Genomic DNA, 26,662 nt, shown 5'->3' with positions numbered 1-26,662 from the left:
CCTTATAGTATGCTATGAATTTAATCATTTCTATAAAGCTTGTAATTATCTTGTGAATGGCATGGTTATATTGCTCTGTATTTTTTGGTGTCTAGAAAAACCATTAATTACATTTAAGGTGTATCATAATCATTAGAAACCCTCTTTTGTATTTTCTTCTAAAAATGTTAGTAGTTTAGGCCTCTTCTGATCTCTGAGGGCTTCTAGGTTTGGAATACAAAAACTTATGATTTAGAGGGAAGCATAAATAGATGCCAGGAAGCCAAGTAAGATGGACAGAAGACCAAGGTCAGGTTTGCTATGGCACCTTTGTCACAATGGAGGTCAAGACCAGGTATAAGAGGACTTGGCATGTGATCACTGGCTAGGATTGGCTGCTCGTGGAAGCAGCCCCCACTCCTGGCATGGCCCAGGTTCTTGGGGGGATGCACCTGAGTGCTCAGGTGTCCCACTGACTAATAACATCCTGTGGCTTGCCTGTGGGTAAGAAATGTAATTGCTGAATAATTAGTTCATGAATCACTGAGACTTGACTGGTGTGAGATAACGAGAAGGGATGATGCCCTCTGGGTTAGGAAACACATTTACTATCAGAAACCTGAAATTTAGGTAAAACTAAATCATGAGGCTGTCACTTAAGGGCCTACATCAACCCAAAACGGCATCTGATTGATTAAAACAAGTTATAAGATGAACACACCATAAGAGGAGAAATTTCTATCAGCCAACAATTGATATGGGTACTGGAAAATAGTGACAGAACCACGGAGGGGTATCGTTTATTACATCTGTCTTCTTCAAAGGGGTCCACCCCATACTAATGAGAATTAGCCGTGTCATGACTTTGAATGGTCTTAAAGAAAAACATGCCCCCCACCCCCCATGGAATGGCCCTCTTTTGGTGGCGGCCGGGCCCATTCTTTCTCATCCCCGTGTCCGCTTGTAGTTATGTGAGATGGGGACTGTCTCATACATTTCCCGTCTGCAGCATCTAGTGCATGTCTGTCTGTCCTCTCTTTGGTCCTTGTGCTTAACTGGCTCTGGCATTCACTGCTCTCCTGCCAGCTACAGAAGAGCAATGGGTTTCCAGGTGAACCCAGGCCACTTCCCTTTCCCTCCCAGCACCCTTGGTAGCCAACCTCTGACACTCCCTCTTGGATATCTGGATGCACTGGCCTCTTTGGCTTCTGTGACTTTTTTCCACTTACCTCTCTAGGCCCAGCAGACTCTCTCTGTCCAAGCTGACTTTTCCCCCAGAGCACCTGACTCATAGTAGGTATATAAACAGATTCATTGAGTATGCTAGAAGGTTTTTTTTTCTGTTTTAATGCATTCAAGTAATTTTCTTGGGAGCAGTCTGCTCATAGCTCATCTGTAGTGAAAATTTTGTTTTGTTAAAGAATTAATTAATTGCACAAATTGAAGGTCTTTTATGCTCAATTATTGTACCAAGGCCTGGAAATACAAAGCCCTCTTCTTCTTCTCCTCCCTCCTTCACCCCCTTCCTTCCTTCCTTCCTTCCTTCCTTCCTTCCTTCCTTCCTTCCTTCCTTCCTTCCTTCCTTCCTTCTATATTTTGCTAAGTACCTAGATATACAAAGATGAATAAAATGTAGTCCTAGCCCACAAATGCCTTTCAATCTGGGTAGCAACTCAGAGAAATAAATGGAGAATTAAACTACAAATAGATGTGGTAAGTGCTGTGCTGGGGGTTTGCACAGGGTACTAGGAGTGTGTGTGTGTGTGTGTGTGTGTGTGGTGTAGTGTGTGTGTGTGTGTGTGTGTGTGTGTGTGTGTGGGTGGTGGTGGTGGTGGTGGTGGTGGTGGTGGTGGCAGGGGTGTCTGTTGTAGCCTAGGAGGGTCAGGAAAGCTTCTAGAGCAAATGACCCTGGAGTTGAGGTCCAAAGAAGTAGGATTTGTCTGGGGCAGACAATTTGTCTGGATGTGCCAAGCAGAGGGAGCATCTCATGCAAAGGTCCTGAGGCAAAAACCTCCTGGTGTGTTTGGGGAAATTCCAAATGGTTGTGATTGTAATACGCTAGGGAGCAGCCAGGGGTGAGTCTGCAAATGTCCTTAGGGACCGGTTCACACATAGCCTTGTGTATGGGGCTAAGGAACCCTGCAAAGGGTGTGGAGAATTTTATGTGAGAGAGTGCCACGTTAGTTTTGCATTACACAGATATTGGACCAGCCAGGTATAATGTGGCTGTGGCTTTGCAGGGCAGTGGGCATGCCTGCAGGCCAGGAGACCCCTTAGGAGGCAGTGGCAGTAATAGGGGGATGAGCTAAGAAGGCAGGGCCTCTGCCTTCCACACTCTTACAGAGCAGAGCCCATGAGAAATCAGTGACCACAACAGAGCGAGGCCAGAATTAACAGGCAGCTGCACAGCATGGCAGAGCGCTGATTACAAGGAGATGTGGTAAGTGCTGTGTGCTTTTACGTTACTTTTGTCTTTAAAATTCTGCAACTCTAAGCTCCCCTGTTGTGTGTGGGGGTGTGATGCTGTCCTCTGAGCGCCTCTGCCCTGAGGCTAATGGCAAAGAAAAAAAGGAACCATGTAAGATTGTTCAGAATGCCACCATTAGCAAGAGAGAAAACCAGGAAACAGCCCAAACACCCGTCCATGCGATAATAAAGGAACAGACTCCTGTAGAAACACAATGGAATATTCTACGTGGTCAGAGCAAATGAACTACAACAATGACACCGCTCTGTGGATGAATCTTAGACACCCACATTTAATGGTAGGTCCCAAGAGATTATATACAATGTGATGCTCTATTCATAAGGAAATTAGTAAAAGAAAGATGTTTTAAAGGAATATGTACAATACATATATTATTAATTATAATTATTTCATGTAATTATACCTTCTTATATTATCATATATTATTTTTATATAATTATATGGATATAATAGATATATAATAAAACTATAGAAAAAGAAAAGCAAGAGAAAGATGAACACAGGATTTGTTACTTGGGTGGAAAAAACATGAGACTGAGAGGGACCGTCAGGTTAGAATAAGTTGTTGTCAAGGTCTTAGACTTTGTTTTGGGTGGTGAGTTTGGAAGATAATCACCTTCCTCAAAGTAACTAAGTAACAAACTAAATAATAAATATAGAAAAGCCATGAATAGATTCTTGATGAGAAAGTTCCATGAACAGGAATATGATTTATCTGATCCAGTGCCCCTAAACTCAAAAGAAAGATAAAAGAAAGAAAGGACGCATATAGTGATAATGGCGCACATGAGGGATACTGGGGGACAAGGGTGGGGGCTGGGAAGTGGAGAGGCCCAGGAACACCGAGGGTGAGAGAAGGGGAGAACCTGAGAAGGTCATGGCCTGAGGACCCAGAAGGTAGAGAAGGGAAAAGCTGGGGCATGTGGGGAGCTCAGGAGAAAGGGTCAAGGGCATATGTCCAGCCAACAGGGCCCAGTCATTTGTTGGTATTGGCGAATTCCTTCTGAAAGTCCCTCGGAGAGAAATTAGCCAGGTTGCCACCCCGTAGTTCAGGGGAGCCTTTGCTCAGAGTGACCAAGGTTCTGAGTCATGTCTGAGCTTTCTGCTATTAGCAAGAACTGGAAGACAGCTCACACCCTTGTTTAGTAACTACATGGGCTGGAAACAGCCAGCGCCCCCCCCCCAGTTTTTCCGTTTCTTTCCGTGTTCCCCAAATGAATCAGATTACCGTGTCAGCATACTCACAGTTTTATGATATCTGGTCCAACTATGCGAACCACTAAGTGGCAGGCACTCTTTAAGAACAGTTTTTCTAAGAAAAATAAAGAGGGGAAATAGAATAATTTTATTATGATGAATTTAACACATGAGTTAATAATGATCATCTTTACTAGGAGCCGAAGCTGGGTGATTAATTTATCATTAATTCAAGTCATTAATTTTAAGGGTTTGGGAAAAATGTTACAGTTAATGTCACCATTAAAATATCATTTCCATCTCAGGTTTGTACAAATGTCGCTTTATTTACTGCACATGCTAAAAATCATTAGTTTATTTTTAAAATACGGTTAAATTCTGGGATTCTATTTTATTTTTCACAGCAGCGAACATCTGAATGTTGGTGATGTTATTTGTTGAAGTTGAAAGAAACAGGAATCACTTTAAAGTAAATAATCTGAATAGAGCTTTGTTAAAAATATTCTTCTCTGGTGTTCATTTGGGGGGAAAAAAAGACTTCACTTTAGCTTTTTAGTTTTTTCTGTTGATATTCCAGAAATAAAAGGAGACTGTCACAGGTGTTCCTGCACTGCCATCTACACCAGAGAACACACCACACACACACACACACACACACACACACACACACCACACACCATATACACACCACGCACCATATACACACACCACATACAGACACACTCACCACACACACACACACACACACACACACATACACCACACACCATATACAGACACACACACACCACACACCACACACACACACACCACACACCATATACACACACCACACACACACACACACATACACACACATACACACACCACACACCCATTAATAATACAGTCTCCTTCCTCCCACCCTCTCCCCATTGTGAGAGTCCAGGAATGCTTTTTTGATTGATCTGTTTGCACAGTGAAATCTGTTTACTCTCTGGTCCTGGTTCTCCAGTTGGTGGGTCTACTGTGGGACCCTGGTGATTCCACGTGGGACCTTAGCAAAGTTAGGGACAGGTGAGAAGTCCTGGAAAGGGAAGGGAGCTCTCCCCAAGAATGTAGCAGGTCACGCTTTTCTCAAACTGCGCTGTCCTTGCTCAGAGGGCACGATACTGAAGCAACAGGATCAATACAGGGAACTCTGTTTGGTTCTTCATTTTTACTCGGTGGTAAATAATGTCAATACTACTTTTATATTAAAATAGATATGTTTGTAGGACTTAGTCTTACAATAAGACTTATAAGACTTCAAACATAGTGTACTTTTGAAGTAGGAACTTAAAACTATATCCCCCACATTACTATTGACATTACAGAAATTAAAAAAAAAAAAAAACCTCTGAGGGAATACTCGGCTCATCTGCGTGGCAGCAAATTAGATAACTTAGATGAAATGGACAAATTCCTAGAAAGAAAACTGCCAAAGCTGACGCAATAAATAGACAATCTGAATAGACATATAACAAAAGATTGAATTAGTAATTAGAAACTTCCCATAAAGAAAAGCTCAGGACCAGATGTCTTCACTGGGGAAATGTACCAAACATGTAAAGAAAGCATTTGAATAGACATTCTCCGAAGAAGACACACAAATGGCCAGTAAGCTCACAAAAGCATGCTCAGCGTCATTCGCTATTAAGAAAATGCAAATCAGAACCACAATGAGATATGCCTTCCCACTCCCTCTGATATGCTGTAATAGAAGTGACAGCTCATAACAGACATTGATGATGAGGAGGAGGAGTTAGAATCCTCCTGCACGGCTGATGGGAATACAAAATCGTGCAGCCACTTTGGTTACTAGTCTGACAGCCCCTCAAATGGTTAAACACAGGGCTACCATGTGATCCAGTAAGTCCACTTCTAGGTATATACTCAAGAGAATAAAAAAACATATATCCACATAAAAGCTTGTACATGAATGGTCATAGCAGCATTATTCAAAATAGCCAAGAAGTGAAAACAAGTCAACACCAATATCCATTAACTAATGAATGGATGAACAAAATGGACTCCACCTGCACAACGGGATATTATTCAGTATTAAGAGCAGTGAAGTTCTGATACATGCTACAACAAGGATGGACGTGAAAAGCATTATGCTAAGTGAAAGAAGCAGTTACCAAAGCCAACATATGGTATAATTCCATTTTTACATGAAATGCTCAGAATAGGCAAATTCATAGAGACAGATTAGTGGTTGCTTAGGGCTGGGAGGATGAATGTTTGGGGGTGACAGATAAGGAGTACTGGGTTCCCTTTTGGAATAGTGAGAATATTCTAAACTTGATGGTGGTGATGGGTGCACAACTCTGTGAACACCCTAAAAGCCCTTGAATTCTAGGCTTTAAATGGCTGAATTGCATGCTGTGTGAATTACACCGCAGTATAACAGTTTAAACGTGACATATCCTCTTCTCCCTGGGTGCCCCCCTGCAGTGGAGAGCCTAAAGAAGCTCTGAGGTGATAGGACTCAGACCTGAGTTTCAGCACCAGCTAACTGGCTTCTGCCCTTAGGTCGCTGGGGCTGCATTTCCTCACTGGAAAAGTGCGGGAGTAGGACTCAGCACCCCTCTCCTACCCGTCTTGGTAGTTTGGCGCACGATGCACCAGGCGTTCAAAATTACATGAACTTGCAAAGCACTTTGGGAGAGTCTCAAGTATTGCTAATGGAGAACTAGCTTAGCCAAGAGCAGTGCGATTTAAAACCTGGCATTAGGGTGTTCTTTGATAAAGTTGCCGTATTGCCTGAAAGGTAGAGAAAATCTGTTTTCTTTCTGGTAAAATAAGAAGTGTGTGTGTGTGTGTGTGTGTGTGTGTGTGTGTGTGTGTGTGTGCATGTAACCTTGTTTTGCTCAGGTTGAAGTGAATGACCGCAAGGCTGTCCTCTGAGCAGGATCATCTCAACCATCAGTTTCCTCAATTGGACTTGGTGATGGATAAGAATGAGGGGCTCCTGGACCAGCGGCTAACGTGGGGCACGAGATGGCCCTCTGAGAGCTAAATTCTAGATCGACAAGAAGGATGCAGAGCACAGATCTGCAAAGTCTGCAGAAAAATCCAGGCAGGTGCCAGTTAGCCCTGATCAGGCAGCACCCTCACTTATTGATACAACTGAAGATTGGCACTAACATATTGCCAGTAACCTATCTGATGTAAAATGTCTACAGCTAAATCCTGCCTATGACCAGAAAGGTATAAGAATATTTAATTTCCACAGAGTGAAACTATTTGGAAAAGCATGGAAAAAAAAGTGTGTCCATTTCCAAGGGTGAAGGCGGGTTAAAAAAGAACTACACAGTCATCCTGCATGAGGTATATCCACGTGCGTGTGTGTGTAAATAAAACCTAGACCATTCCAGGTTGTAAGTCACCTTCATGTTTGTTGTCACTAACTTTCTCCTAAGAACCTCCTGAGGGAGTGGTTATTTTTTTACCCTCATTCTGTAGGAATGAACATTGAGGTTTACGGAGCTTAAGGCTTGCCCAAGATCACTGATAACTATACCTGTGGTTCAGTAAGAGGTTAAAATCTTTTACTCCAAAAGCCCATGTTACTTGTAGTATGCATTTCAACGTACTTAGGACATTTTATTTGATGCCTCATCTACCTCAGGTGTGTCAGGTGCTGTTACGCACTAATTACTGATGAGAAATTTAAGGCACAGTCAGTTGAATTAACCGCTGAGCTACTTTTGAGGCTTTATACTCGAGGCAGAAAGTGGATTTTCAGAGCCTATAGAATGTGAGGCAAGTTGCCTTCCTCATTTTAAGTCTGCGTGAGTGTTTAACTACGTATTCCATGGAGATAAGATCTCTGCCTAGGTGACCGGAGAAAGTGAAGTTCCTTCCAGCAAGACTCTCAGGGCATATGAGTCTGCTGACCCCTAGTGAGAATGACTCCATTAGTAATTTTCCCATTAACAATTCTGAGACTCTTCCAAGGTGTTTACTAACGACAGCCAGAGGCAAAAGCAGTGGGTGAAACTGAAGGTCGGAAATGCTTGCACAATTTGAAAAAAAAGTCTTCCCGGGCCCAGGAAAAGCCAGTATGATTTATTTACTGAGTAACGATGCTCAAGTATGTTGCATATGTGCTTTCTCTGCTAAGATTATGTTTTCTGGATTTATTTTTGGCTCTGGCGGTAAACGCAATACTACTTGAAAATAATTTTTAAAATAATAGCTGTGTGTTGATGTGCATAATTTCACTTCCTTTGTCCCCCATTCTCCTGACTCACTGGACAGAAAGAAGGCAGTACAGGGTGCAGGTAGGCACTATGCTCCAGGCTTATTCTATTTTCTAGAAGTCCTTAGATAGAAGACAGACTATCTTTGTCTCCCCATACAATTCGCGGACCATTCTGTGTACTGTTCCCACACCCATAAAATTTTTTGGCACCCTGTGTGTGTGTGTGTGTGTGTGTGTGTGTGTATATATATATATATATATATATATATATATATAGAGAGAGAGAGAGAGAGAGAGAGAGAGAGAGAGAGATTAACCCCTCACACACAAAACCATACATAATAGTTACAACAAAACTAGGTATCTCCAAGAACCCCAAAAGATCATGCAAAGCCATTTCTTGTGGGTTATCAATGTCTGTATGGAAAAGAAAGTGGAGGGAAGCAATGGGGTGTCAGATAAACCGGAGAATGGGGGAATCCCCAAAAACCCCACAAATATTGACTGGAGTGCAAGGTAGGCCAATTGAACGACAGCACCTGGACCCAGGAAAGGCTTTGCCAACTTCAGTAGCAGGTGAGTGCAGAGGGCTCCAGGTTCGAAGGACTGAGGAAATCAAGTGGCCTGGCACCTACACCTCCTAGAAACTGACCCACCAGAGTTCCTTTCCAGGACAGAGCCCATAGTGAGGAGAAACTGCTGGGTTTGGAGTCAAAATTGATCTGGACAGAAGCAATGTTAAAGAGAAAAAAACAGATGAAAGTGGGCCGGGAACAGAGTCAGAAAACCTCAGAAAGCAAGCTGCTATTTCTTTAACACTACACAAAAACAACAGAAATAGGAGCTCTGTGCAGTTAAAAAAGCTACCCCGAGTCACTTCTTTTTCTAAGAGTTTTGGAAAACTAATCTCATGTAAAAATGAGCAACAGAAATGTATCTAGGTCAACTCCCATATGAAGTTATTATAAGAAAAAAAAAAAAGGAACAGAATCACATCCCTACAGATAGTAAAAGCTTGCCAGGAAATCTTGCCAGAAAAGGATGAAAACATAACATTGTATCTCAAAATGAGCTAAGATGCATTAATAAAATGATAGAAGAACAACAGAAATCAGAATTAGAAAAAATACAAACATGGCAATAAAGAAGTCAGTGAAGAATACAAGATTATAAAAGAAATGAAGTTTAAACTAAAATGAACACAAGAAGTGAATACAATAACAGATGTCTTAAGAGATATAAGGTGAAAGGGAGGAAAAATATGAAGATAAAAAATAAATGCAGAGATAAAAAGTATTCAAGAAATAAGCAAAATATTGAAGCTAGGCAAAGAAGATTCAAAAAATGAATACTAGAAATCCCCGTAGAAGAAAACTAACTTAAGGACATTGAACAAATACTAGAAACTTCCCTGAAATGATAAAAAATGTATTTGAGAGCACCTACGGAGAGAGCATACTGTGTGCCCCAGAACACCAATGTATATATAACTGACACCAAGACATATGCTAGTTATATAACTAAATTTTATAGAAGAAGAAAAAATTCCTTTGAACTTCTAGGCAAAAATAGCAAGTGACTTGTAAGAAAAAGGAAATTAGATTATCATCAGGCTTTTTAATAACATATTTAGGATGCTTAGGGAAAGAAATTGTGTGCCAAGGATTTTTATATCCAGAAAAACATTGACTCGCAAAGAATAAAGGGCAGAGACAGCCTGTTAATCAGCATGCAACAAATTCAGGGAGAATTTCCCATGAGCCCTTGCTGAGGAAAGAGCCTTAGACAACAACTCAGCTAGATAGACATCCTCATCAGGGCTGATGGTGAACATCAATCAGAGTGGCTGATGGAACTAAGGCAAAATGAGAGTGAAAAGGAATGGGTACTGTGTGTAATGGCTGCATGCTCAGATAATATAGTACGATGATTAAAGAGAAATGGGAAAAGCATAGGCAAAAAACAATTTTAACTGCCTTCGATGATTATAAAATATATTAATAGGAGTAGTCTTAGAATTGATATTCTCAGACAGTTATGTGTGCAATGAGGGGTAGGTAAATGAGTCATGATGGGCTATTTTAATTCTATCAATCCCATAGTCCTTGAGAATTAGGATATAGCGTGTGGAAGGAGCAGGTTACAGGTATGTAGGAAACAGATTAAGAAAAAAAAAATCCTGTAGTCCTGAATTTGAAGCATCAGTGTCAACTCAATAGATGTACTGTCTTACAATTATATATGTAAATGTATATATGGGTATCTTCTATCACTATCTACTTAAGAGGCCTAGAAAGAATGACCTACTCAGTTGCAATGAGCATTTGTACGTGCCCAGATTGCGGTCTGAAAATAATATTTCCCACTAAAAGAAACCAGGGCTTCTGATGGAAGTGACTGATGGCAAAAGCCTGGGGCTAGAAATGTACAAGACAGGGCTCGCACACCTCGTCACGCCAGTTAGTGTGGAAACTATCAGAGGTTACTTAGGCTCACGTCAGAGGACTCAGAAGCCAACTTGAAGAGGTTCCCTCTGGTCAAAGTTGGGATAATTTGAGCCTCAAAAGGGTAATAACTGAAATAGACTGAAATTCATCAAATATATATAAATTCATGAGTTCATAATGGTATTTTAAAGAAAATAAATTGCCTGCTCTGGGATCAGCCTAGAAAGGCAATGCGTTATTTGAAAACTGGCAAAGAAAGCCCAAGAATCAAACATTTATTCTGCCTTTCCTAGTAGGAATGGTGCCATTAGGAACTGTGGGGAAAATGTCTTTAAAATAGGAATGATGAGGAGGAAAATTGTCTCTAACATATTTAAATAAAATATAAATGGCAGATTAAAGTAGCACCATTTTGCAACCTCTCTATGAACTTAATAGGTCTGGTTGTTGAGTATCAACAGCTGCTAACATCAAAAAAGAAAAAAAAGAGAAAAACACCTGTGATGGCCTCCCGATGAATGAAAATACCAGTGCTCGTAATCTTGCCTAAGAAATCAAATTGGAGTCAGATCGAGACTCTGGACCCAGCTGCCAATTTTCAGGAAATACAGAACACAGAGAAACGCATTCATTCAATTATACAGGGATGCAATCAGCAAAATCCAGACTATGGGAAACTCTATAGGGCAAATTCCACAGCTAAATTGCAAGGAAAAGGAAGAGATGGAAAAGGAAACTTATAGATTAAAACAGACTTAAAAGACACATCAACATTTTTAAAACTGGGCAATACTATGGTGTCTGGGAATACCCACTTGGGTGATAACATTATAACGCAATGCAAGGAAATGATTACAGTAAAATTCAGGACGTTGTTCTTTTAGGGGGAAAAAGGGATTCGTGATGGGATGGTGCATGTGAGTGAAGCTCCTGAACTGATGATCTTGACCTAAGATATGTTTACAAGGGTATTAAAACTATACATTTATTTTGTGTGATATTCCACATTTGTTTTATCAAGAAAAGGTTAAAAAAAATCACCCACAGGGCAATATTATACATTGGTTGTGGATTCATACACATGAATGTGAAAGTATAAAATCTGAAAGGAAGAATACCCATTAGTTCATGTGACTGGTTCCCTCTAGGGAGGTTGGAGGAGAGTAGAACTGGGGGTGGGGGAGACCAAAGGGTGTTTCAAGTTTATCTGCCATGTTCTAATTCCACAAAAGAAGGATTTGATGTAAACATGTCCAAATCTTAGCAATGGTCGATCTGGAACATTGTAAACATGTGTGTTCTTGTGTTATCGTCTCCCAGGCTTAGTTTTTGAATTTTAAACATTTAGCTTGTGAATGCATATTGTGACAGCATGCAATAAATTCTCGGAAAATGCTTTGCTGCTATTGGCTCTGTGTGCTATATAAATCAAAGATACAATCACCACTAGTCTAACTACTTTACTCAGAAAAAGTAATATAGGCATCCTTGATGAATTAGCTCCTTAACATTAAGCGAATGAAAATTTGACTCTCAAAGAAGTTTAGTCATTGTGACTGCTCACCTAACAGTATCAGTAAGTGAAAATAAAATATTTTCTTTCTGCTGAGATTGAAAAACAAATATGTGACTTGTTTGAACCATCAGTCAGCTCCTTCTGCAGGATGGGAGAGGGGTTTTGTTGAGATCCAGTCGACATCAATGGAATGTTCTCAGATTATTTTCCCATTTGTGGTGTTGAGACCAGTTGTCTTCTCAGCCTAAAGCTCTGTGTTGGTAGAACTGTGCATGCTTCTGGGTATGTGCATGTGGTCAAATGAATACAAATCGTTGAAAATTGTTCATTGCTTTGACCACAATGACCATGGTTGACCGTCATTATTCTGCCACGATGGAAAATGAAGAGAAAAAAACAGCCTACAGCGGCTTTCTTGTGTGTTTGTTTTAATTTCTGTGAGCCCCATAAGAATATCGATTTACAGAAATAACACAATCGGATTCTCCTCCGTAAGCATGTGTCAGGTCTAAACTCATTCATGGTGACCGAGGAGTGAGAAAAGACCATGAGTGAGAAAAGAAAGGGGACCCACTGCCGCAGAACCCTTTCTGTACTTACCAGGCAGGTAGCTGCACAGCGTTTCCATCGCGGCCTGGGTCGTAGAGTTGTGAACTTGTGCAAGCTGTTCAATCACAGATACCACCACAACACACCCTGCAAGAGGCCAGACGAGCATGTCAGCAGTGTCACACAGAAAAATGTGCTGGGCACTCAGGGGGAGGAAAGGGGATATGCGCGTGTCCCTAAGAACACCAACCTTTCCAAATCAGAGAACTTTTGCCATTTGCCTTTTAACATCGCCCATGTGCATAAATGCACCATGAGTTGTGGTGAGATGTGAAGTTTGGTAAGAAGACCGTGGGTTAGGGGGTCAGAAAGACCAGTTGTCAGCCCAGTTTTGCCACTTGTAAGCTATGTGACTTTGGGGAAGTAAATGAGTCTTGCTTTATTTCTGTTTCTGTTTGATTACCTGGGAGAAAGAGATGCCATTTGAAAGAGATAGTGCGAGGAAAACAGCCCACACAGAATAGAAGCTCAATAGATGCTGGTTTCTTTCCTCCTTCCTTCCCTTCTCTTCTGCAGGGGATGTCTTCATTAGGAATGAGACCACTTCCATCTGACACCTTCTCAGCCTGTGATCTGGGGTCTTACTTTTAATTTTAGAAAAGCAGTGAAGTCAGACCTGGGATTGAGTTCTGTCCTTCAAGCTTGGACTCACCACCGAGCATTTCTAAGCTTTGGTTTCCTCACTGCAAAGCAGGTAATAATATCTTTCCCATAGGGCTTCTGTGATGATGAAATGAGAGAACGGTGCAACCAAATGTGCCTTTGAAATCATAACACTATTGTAAAATATTATTTTACCTCCTAGCTACAAAGCACACTGCTTGAAAGCACGTACCAATATAATGAGTGTCTAGAAGGAAACTCTGATAAGTTAGAAATACATCCTTCAGCAGCAACTGTGATATATAATAAGTAAGTGTGAAGGCCCAGAATTGCGAGGCTGGCACTCCTAGAAGGTTCTATCACAGCCTTGATGTCCTGAACTGCCAGGGAAGCCCCAACCTCCTATTTTTCCAAAGGGAGGGGGCTCTTGCTTCTATACGCAGGGGGTTGGTCAAAGATCAGTAGGTCTGTGAGAGGAGATTATTAGGCCTCATTGAGATAAGAGGAATGGCGCTTATTAGTACAGGTTGGTTTCCAAGGAGGGAATAGAAGGCTTACATCCAAAATGAAATTCCAGGGTGCCTGGCTCAGCAGTAAGCTCACTATTATCCATCTGCTCAAGGAGCTGGGGACCCACAGTCACATGCAAGTTGTCATTAAAACCAAATTCCCACCAGGACTCCTTGAGGGAAGGTGGCAGATAGCAGCTGTGAATAGTACAGCCAGGCATTGCTAGGCAGAAAGGAGTAAAACCTGTAAAGTGAGGGCTTGTCAACAAAGAATGAGACGTCCTCCGTCCTAGGCACTGCAGCTTCTGAGTAGGCTTTGGCCTTCGTTGTTCTGTACCCTCAGAAAATGCTGGGCAAAGCTGAACTGATCACATTTGAGATAGTACGATCTTGATAGCCACAGCTTTATTGCTCTCACAGCAAATACTTGGGGCATTTATCAAATTCAAGTATCAAGGTCAATTAGATGTGCTTTTAACCTAATCCATGCATTGAGGGTTTTAGTACCTTGCAATAAATTTAGTGGCTGATACTTATTAGTATTTTATGGGCTAAAAAGCATTTTTGTATATTTTTTACTTTATTTTATTTTACTTTAAAAATAATTTTTCAAAAATATAGATGCCATTCAATCTCATTTTAGAGAATCTAAAAAATATAGAATGATGTAAAAAATGTAAACATTACTCAATCAGCCAGCGATAAACCAATTTCACTTTTATTTTAAATACATGAAATATATTTAATATATGTGAATATTTTCAACATCTATAATATATTTTTACAGCCTGATTTATGGCTTTGCTAATCAACTGTTAAGTAGAGTTAAATAAATTTTAAATGCAATTGAAAAAAATTATAAATAATTATATTGCAGTGTGATAGGATGCAATGTGGTATAGTTCAAAAGGGGGAGGCTTTGAAATAAAAACAAAACAAGAAACAAACAAACAAAAACACCCGGGTTCCAGTACTGGCTCAGTCACTTATAATGGTGTGACTTTGAACAAGTTACCTACCCTTCTGGAATTTCATTTTTAAGAGTTTCGAGTTAGACCATAAATTCCTTGAGGGCGGCAATGGGGTCCTACTATCTCTGAACTTGAGAGCCTGGCACACAACCCGGCTTGGAGTAGGGAGGCAAGAGATGTTTGCAAACTTGAGGTGAACTGACAGGACAGCCACCTGAGTGGCGTTTCGGTGGCCGGCTGCCGGTGGTCTCCACAGGAGAGGGTTAATGGATGCACCTGCTGTTGTGTCCTGGCTCAGTCACGTCACCGACAACGGTGCTTACTATTTGTTCCAGCCTCATTACGCGTCGTGGCTCCCCTTCTCATGCTGGTGTGAAATAGATGATGAGTGAGACATAACAGTCCTGGGAAATACTCTCTACTTCTGTGGAGAATGGTGCCACCTCTTCATGGGGAAAAAACCGATGGAAGCCTTGATGTATTGCTAGAAAAATCCTGTCAGTTGCTGTCTTTTCCTTCTCATGGAGGTAAAAGCCACAGATATGTTGCCCAGACATTGGAGGAATCTTCCAAGACTGGCTTTAACAAAGAACCCATGCTTTCAACCCAGAGTTACTGAGCATTTGTCCTTGGCAAGCAATTGTGCTAGGGTTTGACGGTCCCCAGATGAACAGGATACAGTTCCTCTCCATAGGGAGCTCACAACCTAGTCCACAAATTTACGTAAAGCAGACAGTAAATACCAAACACCAGTCAAATGTTAGGTGAGCTGTAACTTTAGGCAGAGAGCAAGTGGGAGAAATAGCATTCCCAGGAGACAGATAAGACTGTGACCTGAAAGAACATGGCATCTGTCCCCGCTGACCCCATATTTGTCACAATTTAATTAGGAGCAAATTTTCTTTCTCACTGGTACCTAAAATGACAATGCCTTATAATCAGCGGCATAACAGACCCGATGAGGTGCAAGAACTGGAAATCCACAGTTGGTTCAGTGTATCAGGAGTGTGGGAGGGACACAGAGCGTAAGGGAACCCTCCTCGGAACTTTCCTGAAGCTCCATTCTCAGAGGTGCCAGTCATCTCACACCTTGCACACGGTTTCCTTTCCCTGCAAATTCACCTCCAGCGCATGCTATGTATTTGTTTTCATCCACGGCGTGGTAGGATGACTGCAGAGAGCATTGTACTACTCGGGACCAACCTGTACTTCGTACTTACACAGTTAGGCTTTTCTTTTACTCAGAGGAATCCCATCAAGGGCTCTTCTGACTTTCCTGGCTCCTTAGCAACGCTGGCCAATATTAGAAATCATTAGAAAAATAAAAAGGAGCCAAAAAGAAACAAAATAGTCAGCTGGGTCTGATGATCAGGTGAATTTTGGTACTGTCGTCTTTCTCATCACTCTGCCTAGTGAAGAGTTACAATCAAAAGGACCCAGCAGAAAAGCAGGTGATGGGATTTGAACCGTGGGAGCGCCCAGGCTGGGCTCAGCTTTGATTTGTGTCCTGCTTCCGGGCACATCTCCACCCATCTCCAGTGGCCCAGCTCCCCTTCCAAGTGGATTGTTCATTTAGGGTTGACAGTGAGGTGTGTCCTGAGTCCTTCAGCAGCAAGAATGGAGAAACGGGCTTTGCTGTAGTTTCTTATAAGAGGTTTCACTGTGTTAATAAGCTGAAGAATGGTTTCCCTTAGAGAGCTGCATGGATGGAGGAACACGGACGGATTTGGGACCTATTGTGGATGACCTGACAGGATTTATTTAATTTCTCCCATTACAGACTATTCTCTGGCTGCTCATCAAAGGTTTGGCTCTGCGACAGTGAGTTTGTCCAAGCTACTGTCATTCAGGACGTGATGACAGCGGGTGAGAGCTATGCTGTTTGCTCAGTGGTCACCATCTGAAATCTCACATGTGAAAAATCCCTCCTCACCTGGCATCTGAAATTAATGAGTGTAATAGGAAGAGATACTCCTGATATTGTAGGAAAAGAAGCGAATGGGCCCGAGTAAAAACACCTGCCACCAGGAGCTGCGTCTGGACACACACCTCAGGGAGACTGCATGGAATCCTTTGGAAATGAAACAGAACTCTTAAAATTCTAATTATAATCCTATCTGTGCTGGCTGGACATGCAGCCAATTGTAGAGAGCAGTCCATTAGATCTGTCATTTGTCTGAAGTCCACACTTCATTGAAAAGCCCTGAAAGCACCTGGCAGTTGCAAGAACCTGGGTCCGTGGGACCACACTTCCTTTTGACCCTGGGTGGCTTCATAAGCAGTTCATCACATGGCTGGCGTGCACTCGACAGCTTTCAAAGTGTTTTGCAGACATTATCATCTCATTCAAACTTCCCAAACGTGTAAGAATCATTGCTCTCATTTTACAGACCAGCAAACGGAGGCTCCGGGAGGTTAGGTGCCTGGCCAAGCAGGGAGCTAGTTAGTATGGGAGCTGGGGCTGGGCTACAGTATGTATTGAGTGAGTTCCTTCCAGATGCCAGCATGTGCCGGGCTCTGAGCATATGCCGAGAACAAACTGCTATGCTTCCTGTCCTCTTAGAGCTGGTACTCTACTAGGGAAAGGAGGTCATAAACAAACGAATACACAATTATAAGCAATTGTGGGGGCTCTGAAGAAAAGGAACAGGGTGAAGTAACAGGGTAGTGAGGATGGGGGTGGTGTACCTTCCTCACTAGAGCTGATAGAGCAGGCTTCTCGGAAGAACACAAAAGATGCCTGATAAACTGGAAAAGAGCCAGCGGATTGAGGAGGAGCTGGGGCAGGCTTAGTAGGGACAGAGATCTGGTACCTGCTTGATGGCAGTGAACCTGGAGCCAGAACCCCACGGTAGGAGATGAGGCGCAGGGATAGACAGAGGCCAGGTCTGTGGGCTTCGTAGACGACAGAAGAGGTAAGGATTTGCCCTGAGAGCAATGGGAACATATGGGTGCTTTGTGGAGGGGGCCATTTGACATGATCTGTGTCTTAAAATATCATGTCACAGGAGGGAAACTCTTAGGGGCAAAAGTGAAAGAAGAGAGATGAATCAGGAGATGATTTTGGTCCTGGAGAGAGACGATGGTGGATTGGATAGAGAAATGAGTGGCGGTGGGGACGGAGGAAAATGGGCAGATTTGGGACCTGCTGTGGAGGGCGACCCGATAGGATTTATTAATGTGTTGATGAGAGGAAGGGAGAGGACAAGTGAGAATCAAGGCTGACTCATTGTTTCTGCTTTGGGCCCTGGGGACGCATAGAGTTCAGGTCCTGGAGCCACATCACGTCTGCATCCGGGTCCTGCCTCCCAGTTCGACCAGCATGAGTGAGTGTGTCACGTATGTCCCCTCAAGCCTTCCTCCCCAGTGCTCTCCACAGGCACCTAAATTCTGTTCCTCTCAGATTTCCCTGGTTGGGTGGAAGCAGAGGATATGATTTTTTTATTTTGCAATTCTAATCAACAACCGTTATCCCAGGTCTTGCTTATGTTGGTGAAAAGAAAAGGAAATGAGAAAGAAAGGTATGAAAATCATCACCTAAAATGATCCTCCTGCCAACCCTGTTCCCCTAAGAGATTGGTCGCTGAGCCAGAGATGGTAGCATACAGCCCAGGTAGGAATGTGGTACCGTTACCCTATTTCCTGGCACAGAATAGGCGTTTAACGAGTAGACGTTTTAATCCCACCTGCTGAAGCCACCTTAGGGCAGAGACATATTCCCCATTAACTCTTTTTAAAATAGAAGCTCAGAAACTTCTCCTTAAAAGACCATGTTGTAACATCAACACTGTTTTTACTTTTCTGTGGTTGATTTTGTTGTTGTCACTGCAGCTATTTTCAGTACATTTGGAAAGGTGAGGCTCTGTGGCTTAGCCTAACAACCACCGGGACATCATTTGATGAGAAAATGCTCAGTGAGTTCCCAACTGCCAACTTTCCCGAGCACACTGGCAATGAGAGAGGTGAGTATTGGGCAATGACTGGGAAGAGCAGGGCTGAGGGCATCCCAGGGTGGGCAAAGCCCACGCAAGGGCAGTGAAAGGAAATTAACAGGCTGTGCTGAGAGACACAGGGTGGTTGGCTTGGCTGGTTTAGAAACACATAAAAATTAAAAATAAAGAAATGAGAGTGAAGGCCCCAGCAGCCATTCCATTCTGTTAGTCATCCAACACACGCTTATTAGCAACTACCATGTGCTCAAAAGCTTGAGGATACAAAGGAGAGTTAGAGAAGGCACAGACCAGATGACAGGCTGATGACAGAAAAACAATGTAGTCATTGCAGCCTGTAGGTGCTGTGGTAGAGAGACCTGTCAGTGTTTTGAGAGCACAGACCAGGAAGAAACTAATGCCATTCTGGGTAACCAGTGCCGGTTTCCTGGAGGGGCTGCGTGTTTAGGAATGGGAGGACCTCTTTAGACAGAAAAAGGCAGGAAAGGCCTTTAGGAAGAAAGTAGCAGCGTTTTTTAAGATGTGCAGGTGAGAAAGAAGAGTTGGCCGAGGCTAGAGCCCGGGGTTGATGGGAAAGGAAGGGTGAGAGAGACAGGAAGAGGCAGGATGGTGAAGAGCCTTGGAGGGCAGACTTTAGAGAACAGGCTTTATGCCGTAGTCTAGAGTGTTAGACAAATGGTTTTCACACATTTTGCTCTGTACCCCCTAAAAGAAATTTGAAAAACTATGTACTCCTTCCACACTTTAATGGATGTTAGAATATGATTAATGGATATCAATTTAAATAGTTGCAAATGATATCATTCTAGGCAGATTGTTAATATTACAACAGAAATAATACATTAATCTTCTATATGTATCCAAAGAAATCCAAATACTGTAGTGATTTATACTTACTCTCATCCACTTAAAAAATATATGATCAAACATTTCTTTCACCGTGAGACTTTTATGTTGACGATTCCTCTCCTTGAATTCATATTTCAATGAAAAGTCTGCTTCCTTGAATTTTTCTTCAATTATCAAATTTCATCCCAATGTAATATACTTTTATGGTGAAAGTATTTTATTAAACACACTATTATACTTCTTAACACTAAAAATATGTATACATTTTAAACAAAAATTCTGATTTCCTGGAAGTACAACACTCTTAAGTATAAAAATTCTTCTGGATAGAGTTTTCTTTATTAATAAATTAACTTATCTAAATAATACATATGCATTGCCAATTTGAGAAACAATTTCTAAATAATAAAGGGAGAAGTTTATGGAATGGCACTTCTTAATGAAATGGTTGGGCCTTTTAAATTAGTACCTATACCTGTTGAAGAATATTACTTATTCATGTACACATGAGGTTCGGTATCATGTCTGTTGCTACTTATCATTTTTAAAGAGGTAAATGGAGAGAAAACATTTAGTTAAATAACTAAATGGAAATGGAAGGACTTTTGATACAGCAATGTCACTCAATTCTTTAACTCTTTCTGAGTTAAATGTCAAAAATCTTATAGTAATCTATCATTAAAAATTATTTCAAATGATCTGTCACCTGACAACTCTATTAAACCCCCTTTCATTGTGTTGAAAGCAAACAACTCAAAACCATGTGACTTGCAAAAACATTTGCTACCTAGTCAATGGAGAATTTTACTTTCTCAATCTCTGGGAAATCTAAAAGAAAAAAAAAAGCTTTGCTAAGACTTATCTTTTAATTATGCCTATTACAATTTCACTTAGAGAGACCTTGTTAAAACCTAATATACCCAGACAAAATTGGAAACTTGCAATATTGCTCTTTTCAATATACTTTTGCCTGTACAGTATCTTAAGTAAAATCCTTTATCTTAATGCATTAAGATAATCCTTTATCTTAACTATATATATATATATATATATATATATATATATATACATATACATATATATATATTTGTCAGATGTTGGAGCTGCAGATTTAGTTCATCCAAGTTATGAAAAATGTCCTCCACATAAACCTAAATGGCAAAGCTGGATCTTAAACACATAAGTGGTGAGATGAAATGTTTTCTCTATCAGCAGCAGTGGTGGCTTATGAATAAATGTTCAGTTCTTGAGAAGTGGAGAAAGTGAAATTTCTGGATACATAAATTGTGATCATAAATTTTCAACCTTCTCTGCCGGCTGTGTCTAAAACTTTCCTGATTTTGTCAATGGCACTGGTTTGGTTTTTTTTTGCCATTCACATTAGCTTGAAACCATAGGACCGCTTCTTTCTACCATTCAAACTATAAAGTCATCTCTGACCACTCTTTGGGGCATGGAGGTGGGAAGAGGGGGTTTTAAAATAACTCTGAAGGCATTTTATACATTTAACTAGACATGAATGAGGGAAAAATTGTGGGTTTTTTTTTAACCTTTTAAAAGGCTTCCTGAGCACCAAATAGTGCTTTAAAAAAACCCATAGTTCAATGAATTAATTTAAATGTCAATGACTTAGAAACATAAGGATTACTTTCTCCCTAAATCATCCATGTAAAGAAAATGATGTTCTGCAAAAGTAAACATGGCTCGTTATTGATTCTGTAACATTTAAAAGGTGGCAGGAAGAGGCAGTGCCTGTTCAAGCACAGTAGAATCAATGTTTGCTTAGTGATCAAATGGGATGTATTGTTCAGTGCAAACGAATTATGGTAAATTGAAAAAGGGACCACTGGGGCTTTGCAAAGCTTAGTTCTGATATTGAAATAGGTTCAAGATCATGTCCTTCAGGTTCACACTTTGTTCCCGCTGCAAAGGCTCCCCTGGAGACTGGAGCTGGGCTGTGTATGATGGGGATGTTGGTTCGATCGCTCAGTAACTTCTATGGTGGCTCTTTTCGGAGTATTTCTCCAGTCACAACAGCCCTCTCCCCTTCTTGGAGCACCGTCCCCTCATCCCATGATCCTGGTCGTTACATCTCTACTCTGAGGTCTCCTCACTCCCACCTGCTGCTTATTTAGTAGCCTAAACACTTAGCCCAGGTTCTCTCTCCTGGGAAGTTGGATTTGCAATTAGCAGGAGAGTCTATCTCTGTGTGGGGTGAAATATTTATTACATGTAAACTCTGGACGGTGGGAGCCTATAGTTAGCCAAAGGGCTAGAGCAGTAAAACCAGCTGGTTTATAGGGACAGAGATGGATGCCAGAAGAGAGAGCTTCCTAAGCCTTTGGCAGCCATTTTTTTTTCTTAATTCTTGGCACATTTTTTAGGTCCTGACTGTGTTTTTGTGCCTTTTGGTTCTAAAATTAATTTCTGGGATTCTCATAAGAAAGTTTACTTTCTTTTCTTTTCTTTCTTTTTTTTTAATGCTTTATCTAGTTCAAGCTTATTCCTGTTCCTTGCAGTCCTAGGAGTTATACCCTGGTGACTAAAATGGTGGCTAGGAAACAAGATAAGAGAATGGGCATAAGACAATAGCAAGACAATAGTGGCAACAATTTTAAAAAATGTAGGATTTAGATGTGACACAAAAAAATCATAAAAGAAAAAGAAAAAAATGGATAAACTGGACTTCATAAAAATGTAAAACTTTGCACTTCCAGGAATACCATCAAGATTTTATAAGACACTTTTATAATTCAGCAATAAAAAGACTAATAACCCAAAATGGACAAAGGACATAAATAGACATTTTTTCAAAAAAGATCTACAAATGGTCACTATTTTGGGAAATGCAAATCAAAACTACAATGAGGTATCACTCCATACCTACTAGGATGCTATAATAAAAAGGATGGATACTAACAAGCTGCATGGATAATTACTGCTGTAGAAAACAGTTTTGCAGTGCCTTAAAATGTTCAACATGGAGTTATCACATGACCCAAAAATTCCATTCCTAGGTATATACTCAAGGAAAGTGAAAGTGTACATCCACACAAATGCTTGTGCATGATTGTTCAGAGCAGAATTATTCATAATAGCCAAGAGGTGTAAACAGCCCAATGTCCATTAACGAGGAATAAATAACATGGGGTATATGCACACAGGGTGTGTTGGTGCTGAGAACTCACACCAGGGTCCTTCGCCAGGCATTGCCTCCACCAAAGGGAGTGCTCCCCCTAGAGTCCATTCACACCCAGTGACTGGTCAATGTGGGGGTTTCAAGGCCTGGACCCATTTCAGGACAACTCTAAAGAGCCACTTTAGCTCTAGAGCTCTCCATAAGACGAGCTGAAGCCTTTTCTTGTGTCTGTAGCGTAGCCTGCCTTCTCCTGCCCACTCCTGCTGCCTTCACTCTCTCTGTTCTCAAGAGCAGTCCTCAGTAAACCCCCCTGTATACAAATTTATGAGTCTGTTTCCCCAAGGAACCACCTTCAAACAGTAAGACAGCAAGGTGGACCGCCTGCGGCAGCTGGCTCAGCACATAGCCAGTGCTCAGTAAGTGGTGATGACACTGAGGGCTCCTCTTGCACCCACCTTTCCTGCTATTATGATGACAGGGGATAAATCATGCAGGCAGAGTTAGCCAGAAGCTGTGAGTTGGCGGGGAAATGGGTGCCAAATCATCATCAAACCTAACCAGTGACACGCTCTCCAAACAGACTCTGGGCTGTGGAGTATTTGTATGGGCACCCAAAATGAACTTGTGCAGCCAGTCAAGATGGCCACAGATTCCTTGACACCCCCCATCAAAAGGAGAGGTCAATGTCAGCTCCCCTTGAGTCTGAGTGGAGGGACCTGTGACTGCTTTGACCCACAGAAGATGGAGGAAGTGATGCTGTGTCGGTTTCCAGACCCAATCCTTGAGAGACTGGCAGTTTCTAGTCCCTGTCTTATGGAACTCTCTCTCTGGGATGCCTGAGCTGCCATGTAAGAAGTCCTACTACCCTGAGACTGCTCCATTAGAGAAGCCAAGTGTAAAAGCTCTGACAGACATTCCCAGCTGAGCCAACCTTCTAATCATCTCCCTCCAACAATGTGTCAAACATGTGAGCGAGGCCATCTTGGATCGTTCCATACCCGTTAATCTGCCATGTAAACACCATCTAGTGACCTCAGTCAATCCTACATGGAGCAGAAGACCCACCAGCCAGGCTCTGAAAAATTCTTGACCCACAAGATTATGATATTAAAAAAATGGTTATTTTAAAGTTTGTTATGTAGTAATACACAACCAGAGAGTTCCTTCAATGCCTCCTTTGAACTCTATGCCTTGTTGGGAATGGGGCAGGGAAGGGAATGTGTATCTCATGTCTGCTTTATAGTGATGGACACCCAACATCCCAGACAACCTGCTGAAATCTAAAACATTTAATTTGCAACCATCCTAGAAGGAGAACTTACTTCACTTAAGCCTTTCTCAAGTGTATTTTCATTGGACAGGCTTTAGGGTTCTGTTTTGAGAAAATGGAATGGAAGTAAATAATTATTTGACCTCAGCAAATAGTGGGTGAGGTTGACCTCCCAGGCATGGTTCCAGGGAGGCCACAGACCTCTGCTTCCAGGCCTGTGGGGAATAGATTCACAGGAAATCTGGGTCTGAAAGTTTTAGTTTAGAGGAGGACTTTGGAATTACAGGTATGTTCCCTAACATATATAATGACCTGAGGTCATGTTTTTTTCAGGAAATAGGACAAATTTAGATGTTTTTCTGTACTGTCTCCAGAAATAATTCATAAGTGTCAGAATCTGTGTCATGTTTCTTTCAGGAAACGTGACTAATTTAGATATTTTTCTGTACTGTCTCCAGGAATAACTCATGTCAGAATCTGTGTCTAGAGTTTCCATCTGTAGCTATGGCATCCATACTTGCACTTTAGGTCCTTTTTCTGAGTAGCTCATTGAATAATTGCAGACTATTGAATAAATTTCAGACTTTCAGAGTTGCCTACCCAGGGGGAAGAAAATTCCAGTCACCAATGAATTGGAAGTCTTCTGTGACTAATTCAAACTAGCAATTGGGTAGAGCTCATCTACACACACACATGTGCGAATGTGAATGCTGACTCTAAGACTCAAATTTTTTCTGTCAGTGAGGTTTTTAGTACCTTACTTGGAATCTTACAGCTATTGATGTCATTAAATAGGTGACTTCCTATGCAAGCAAAGTATATGATTACATTGTGATGTTCACATAAAAAATATGCAAAATATTTACGTACCTACACAGATGTGGTCATTGGAGTTTCTGGTGCCGGGCTGGTCATTGTGGACTGGCGAGGCCGAGGTATGAAGGGGCAGGAGAAAGAAGAGAGGAACTGCCCAAATTACTTTCCAGGGGGACTTCATCCTGGAGCTCTGTGCCAGGAGAGACCAGCCTGGCTACTGAGTAAGCGATGCTGAAGTGAGGGCCGCAACGTCGACCCGTGTCCCTCCCCTTCTCTTCCGTCTTCTGGCACTCACACACCAAGGTCACATACACACTTTTCAGTGAGTACGAAGAAAATAAAGACACACACAGACGTGCTCCTCACTGCTGCAGAACCCCAAGACAGCCTGGAGGCCTGGCTCTGGGAAGAGCTGCTGGGCGTCCCTGCTGGGCAGTTCTTCTGAGCTAAAGGCTGCAGGAAGAGGAAAAACCCAAGTTGCAGCGGTGGCAGCCACAGACGCTTCTGTGCTTGTCGGCTGAAATCAGCGGGCAGCCGTGAACTTCAGGAACCCAGAGGTCCGCTGGTTTTCAGGCCCTTCCCCTTTCATTCTTTCAAAACAAAACTAAACTAAAACTAAAACTGAAAAAAAAAAAAGCCACACACACGTACACACACACCCCTGTAGCAACTGGATCAGAGCACCCACAGATTGTGGAAATTATAATTCGTCATATTCAGGAGTTACTTCGTTTTGCTCTCAACAGCTGTATGCAATGAGAATGGGCTCCTTATTTTGTTGCTAACGAATATTCTAGTCAAGTAGTTATTTTCCTCTAAAGAAATTGGGTTTTCCCTCAGAGGGTCCAATTTTCTCAAGGCCTTTCATTTGGTGTGCAGAAAATGAGCAATGCAAGCACGGGCAGTCAGCATGGCTGGGTTTTAAACCTAATAAGAAAAAAAAAATGTTCCAGAATTAACCGAGTCATATTTACTTGGCCGTGTAGGATGCAGCTCTTCACTCCAGAATTTCAGAGTGTGTTGGCATTCCCCACATGGGGGTGATTTGTTCATTTTTAAGGGGCTGATTTTCTGTTTTGAAGATGAGAACTCAATGCTGTTTTTCTGGAGGAAAAAAGAAAAAAGTGGCACCAGATCATGGATTAAAAAAAAGACATATAATGAAGGTGCTTTGTTTTCTAAAACAGGATACAGTAAAGTCATATGCCATTCTCAGACAAGACACGGGGTCTGGGCCAAAGTGCCACAATCTAGATAAGAATGGGATCATGTGATTTTTATTCTCCCTGTTTGGACTATGAGGAACGCTTATTATAAACTTTATGAAATATTAGGAAAGCTATCAAACTTGGTGGAGGTTCCTCCCCCCCACCTCTCCCTTACCACCTCCCGACCCCCCTCCCCAACTCCTGCTTGTACTTTGGAATAGCATTTTAAGTAGCAGGCAGGATTTTAGAGTTGCATTCTTTCCGGGATGTAGGAAACACCGCTTTTTATTTAAGCATCAACAAATGCCAGTTTGTTAAAACCCTGAATCTGCAGCAGAGGTAACACCCCCCACCCCGGCATCTCCCTACTTGTGCCCCCAGCACAGATTGGGCCAACAGACTCTATGGACGTCCTGGGTCACTGTGGGCCTGTGACTTCCTTTCAGACCCTGTGACCAAGGGAAGCTCTGGGTGTCACCAGGACACCACAGAAGTCAGGCCTAGAGCAGCCCCAGGGACTTCCTGGGGAAGTAGGATAGTGGAGTGATTAAGGGCACTGGCTGCAAAGACAAACAGACCCATGTTCAACTATCACATTTATTGTTTACTTCTGAGTCATATATCAGGCCAGCAAGGCAACCTTGCTACGCTGCAGTTTGCTCATTTATAGCGGGATAATAATATTTGTCTCACAGTTTTGCTGGAAGGGTGACAATAAATGATGTATCCAAACCACAAAGCAGTGTGCCTGGCAAGAAGTAAGTGCTGAGGAGATTAAAGCTCTGGGGAGTTTCCCAGCAGGAGTGTGATGGACTCTGCACCCAGGCTGGCCAGGCTTCGAGAGCATTCTAAGACACTATGGTAGCTGCAGGCCACGACG

At 41.9% G+C, this 26,662-nt stretch overlaps 1 protein-coding gene across 1 annotated transcript in view; it reads right to left on the bottom strand.

Moving 5' to 3' along the window:
- The window catches only part of AOAH (acyloxyacyl hydrolase), a 135,633-nt gene extending 110,491 nt beyond the window's left edge, over positions 1 to 25,142 (bottom strand). Inside the window, exons 1-3 of the mRNA XM_019655689.1 lie at positions 24,629 to 25,142; positions 12,459 to 12,554; positions 3,713 to 3,779 (exon numbers count right to left, since the gene is read on the bottom strand). Coding sequence (XP_019511234.1) covers positions 3,713 to 3,779; positions 12,459 to 12,554; positions 24,629 to 24,755 — 290 coding nt within the window. The 5' untranslated portion in view covers positions 24,756 to 25,142. The remainder of the gene's footprint in view (positions 1 to 3,712; positions 3,780 to 12,458; positions 12,555 to 24,628) is intronic.
- Between the last annotated feature and the right edge of the window lie 1,520 nt (positions 25,143 to 26,662).

This window comes from Hipposideros armiger, unplaced genomic scaffold (assembly GCF_001890085.2).
Source record: "Hipposideros armiger isolate ML-2016 unplaced genomic scaffold, ASM189008v1 scaffold_244, whole genome shotgun sequence".
Classification (NCBI taxonomy): domain Eukaryota; kingdom Metazoa; phylum Chordata; class Mammalia; order Chiroptera; family Hipposideridae; genus Hipposideros; species Hipposideros armiger.
The sequence above is the reverse complement of the archived record's forward strand: the minus strand, read 5'-3'. Positions and strand labels throughout refer to the sequence as shown.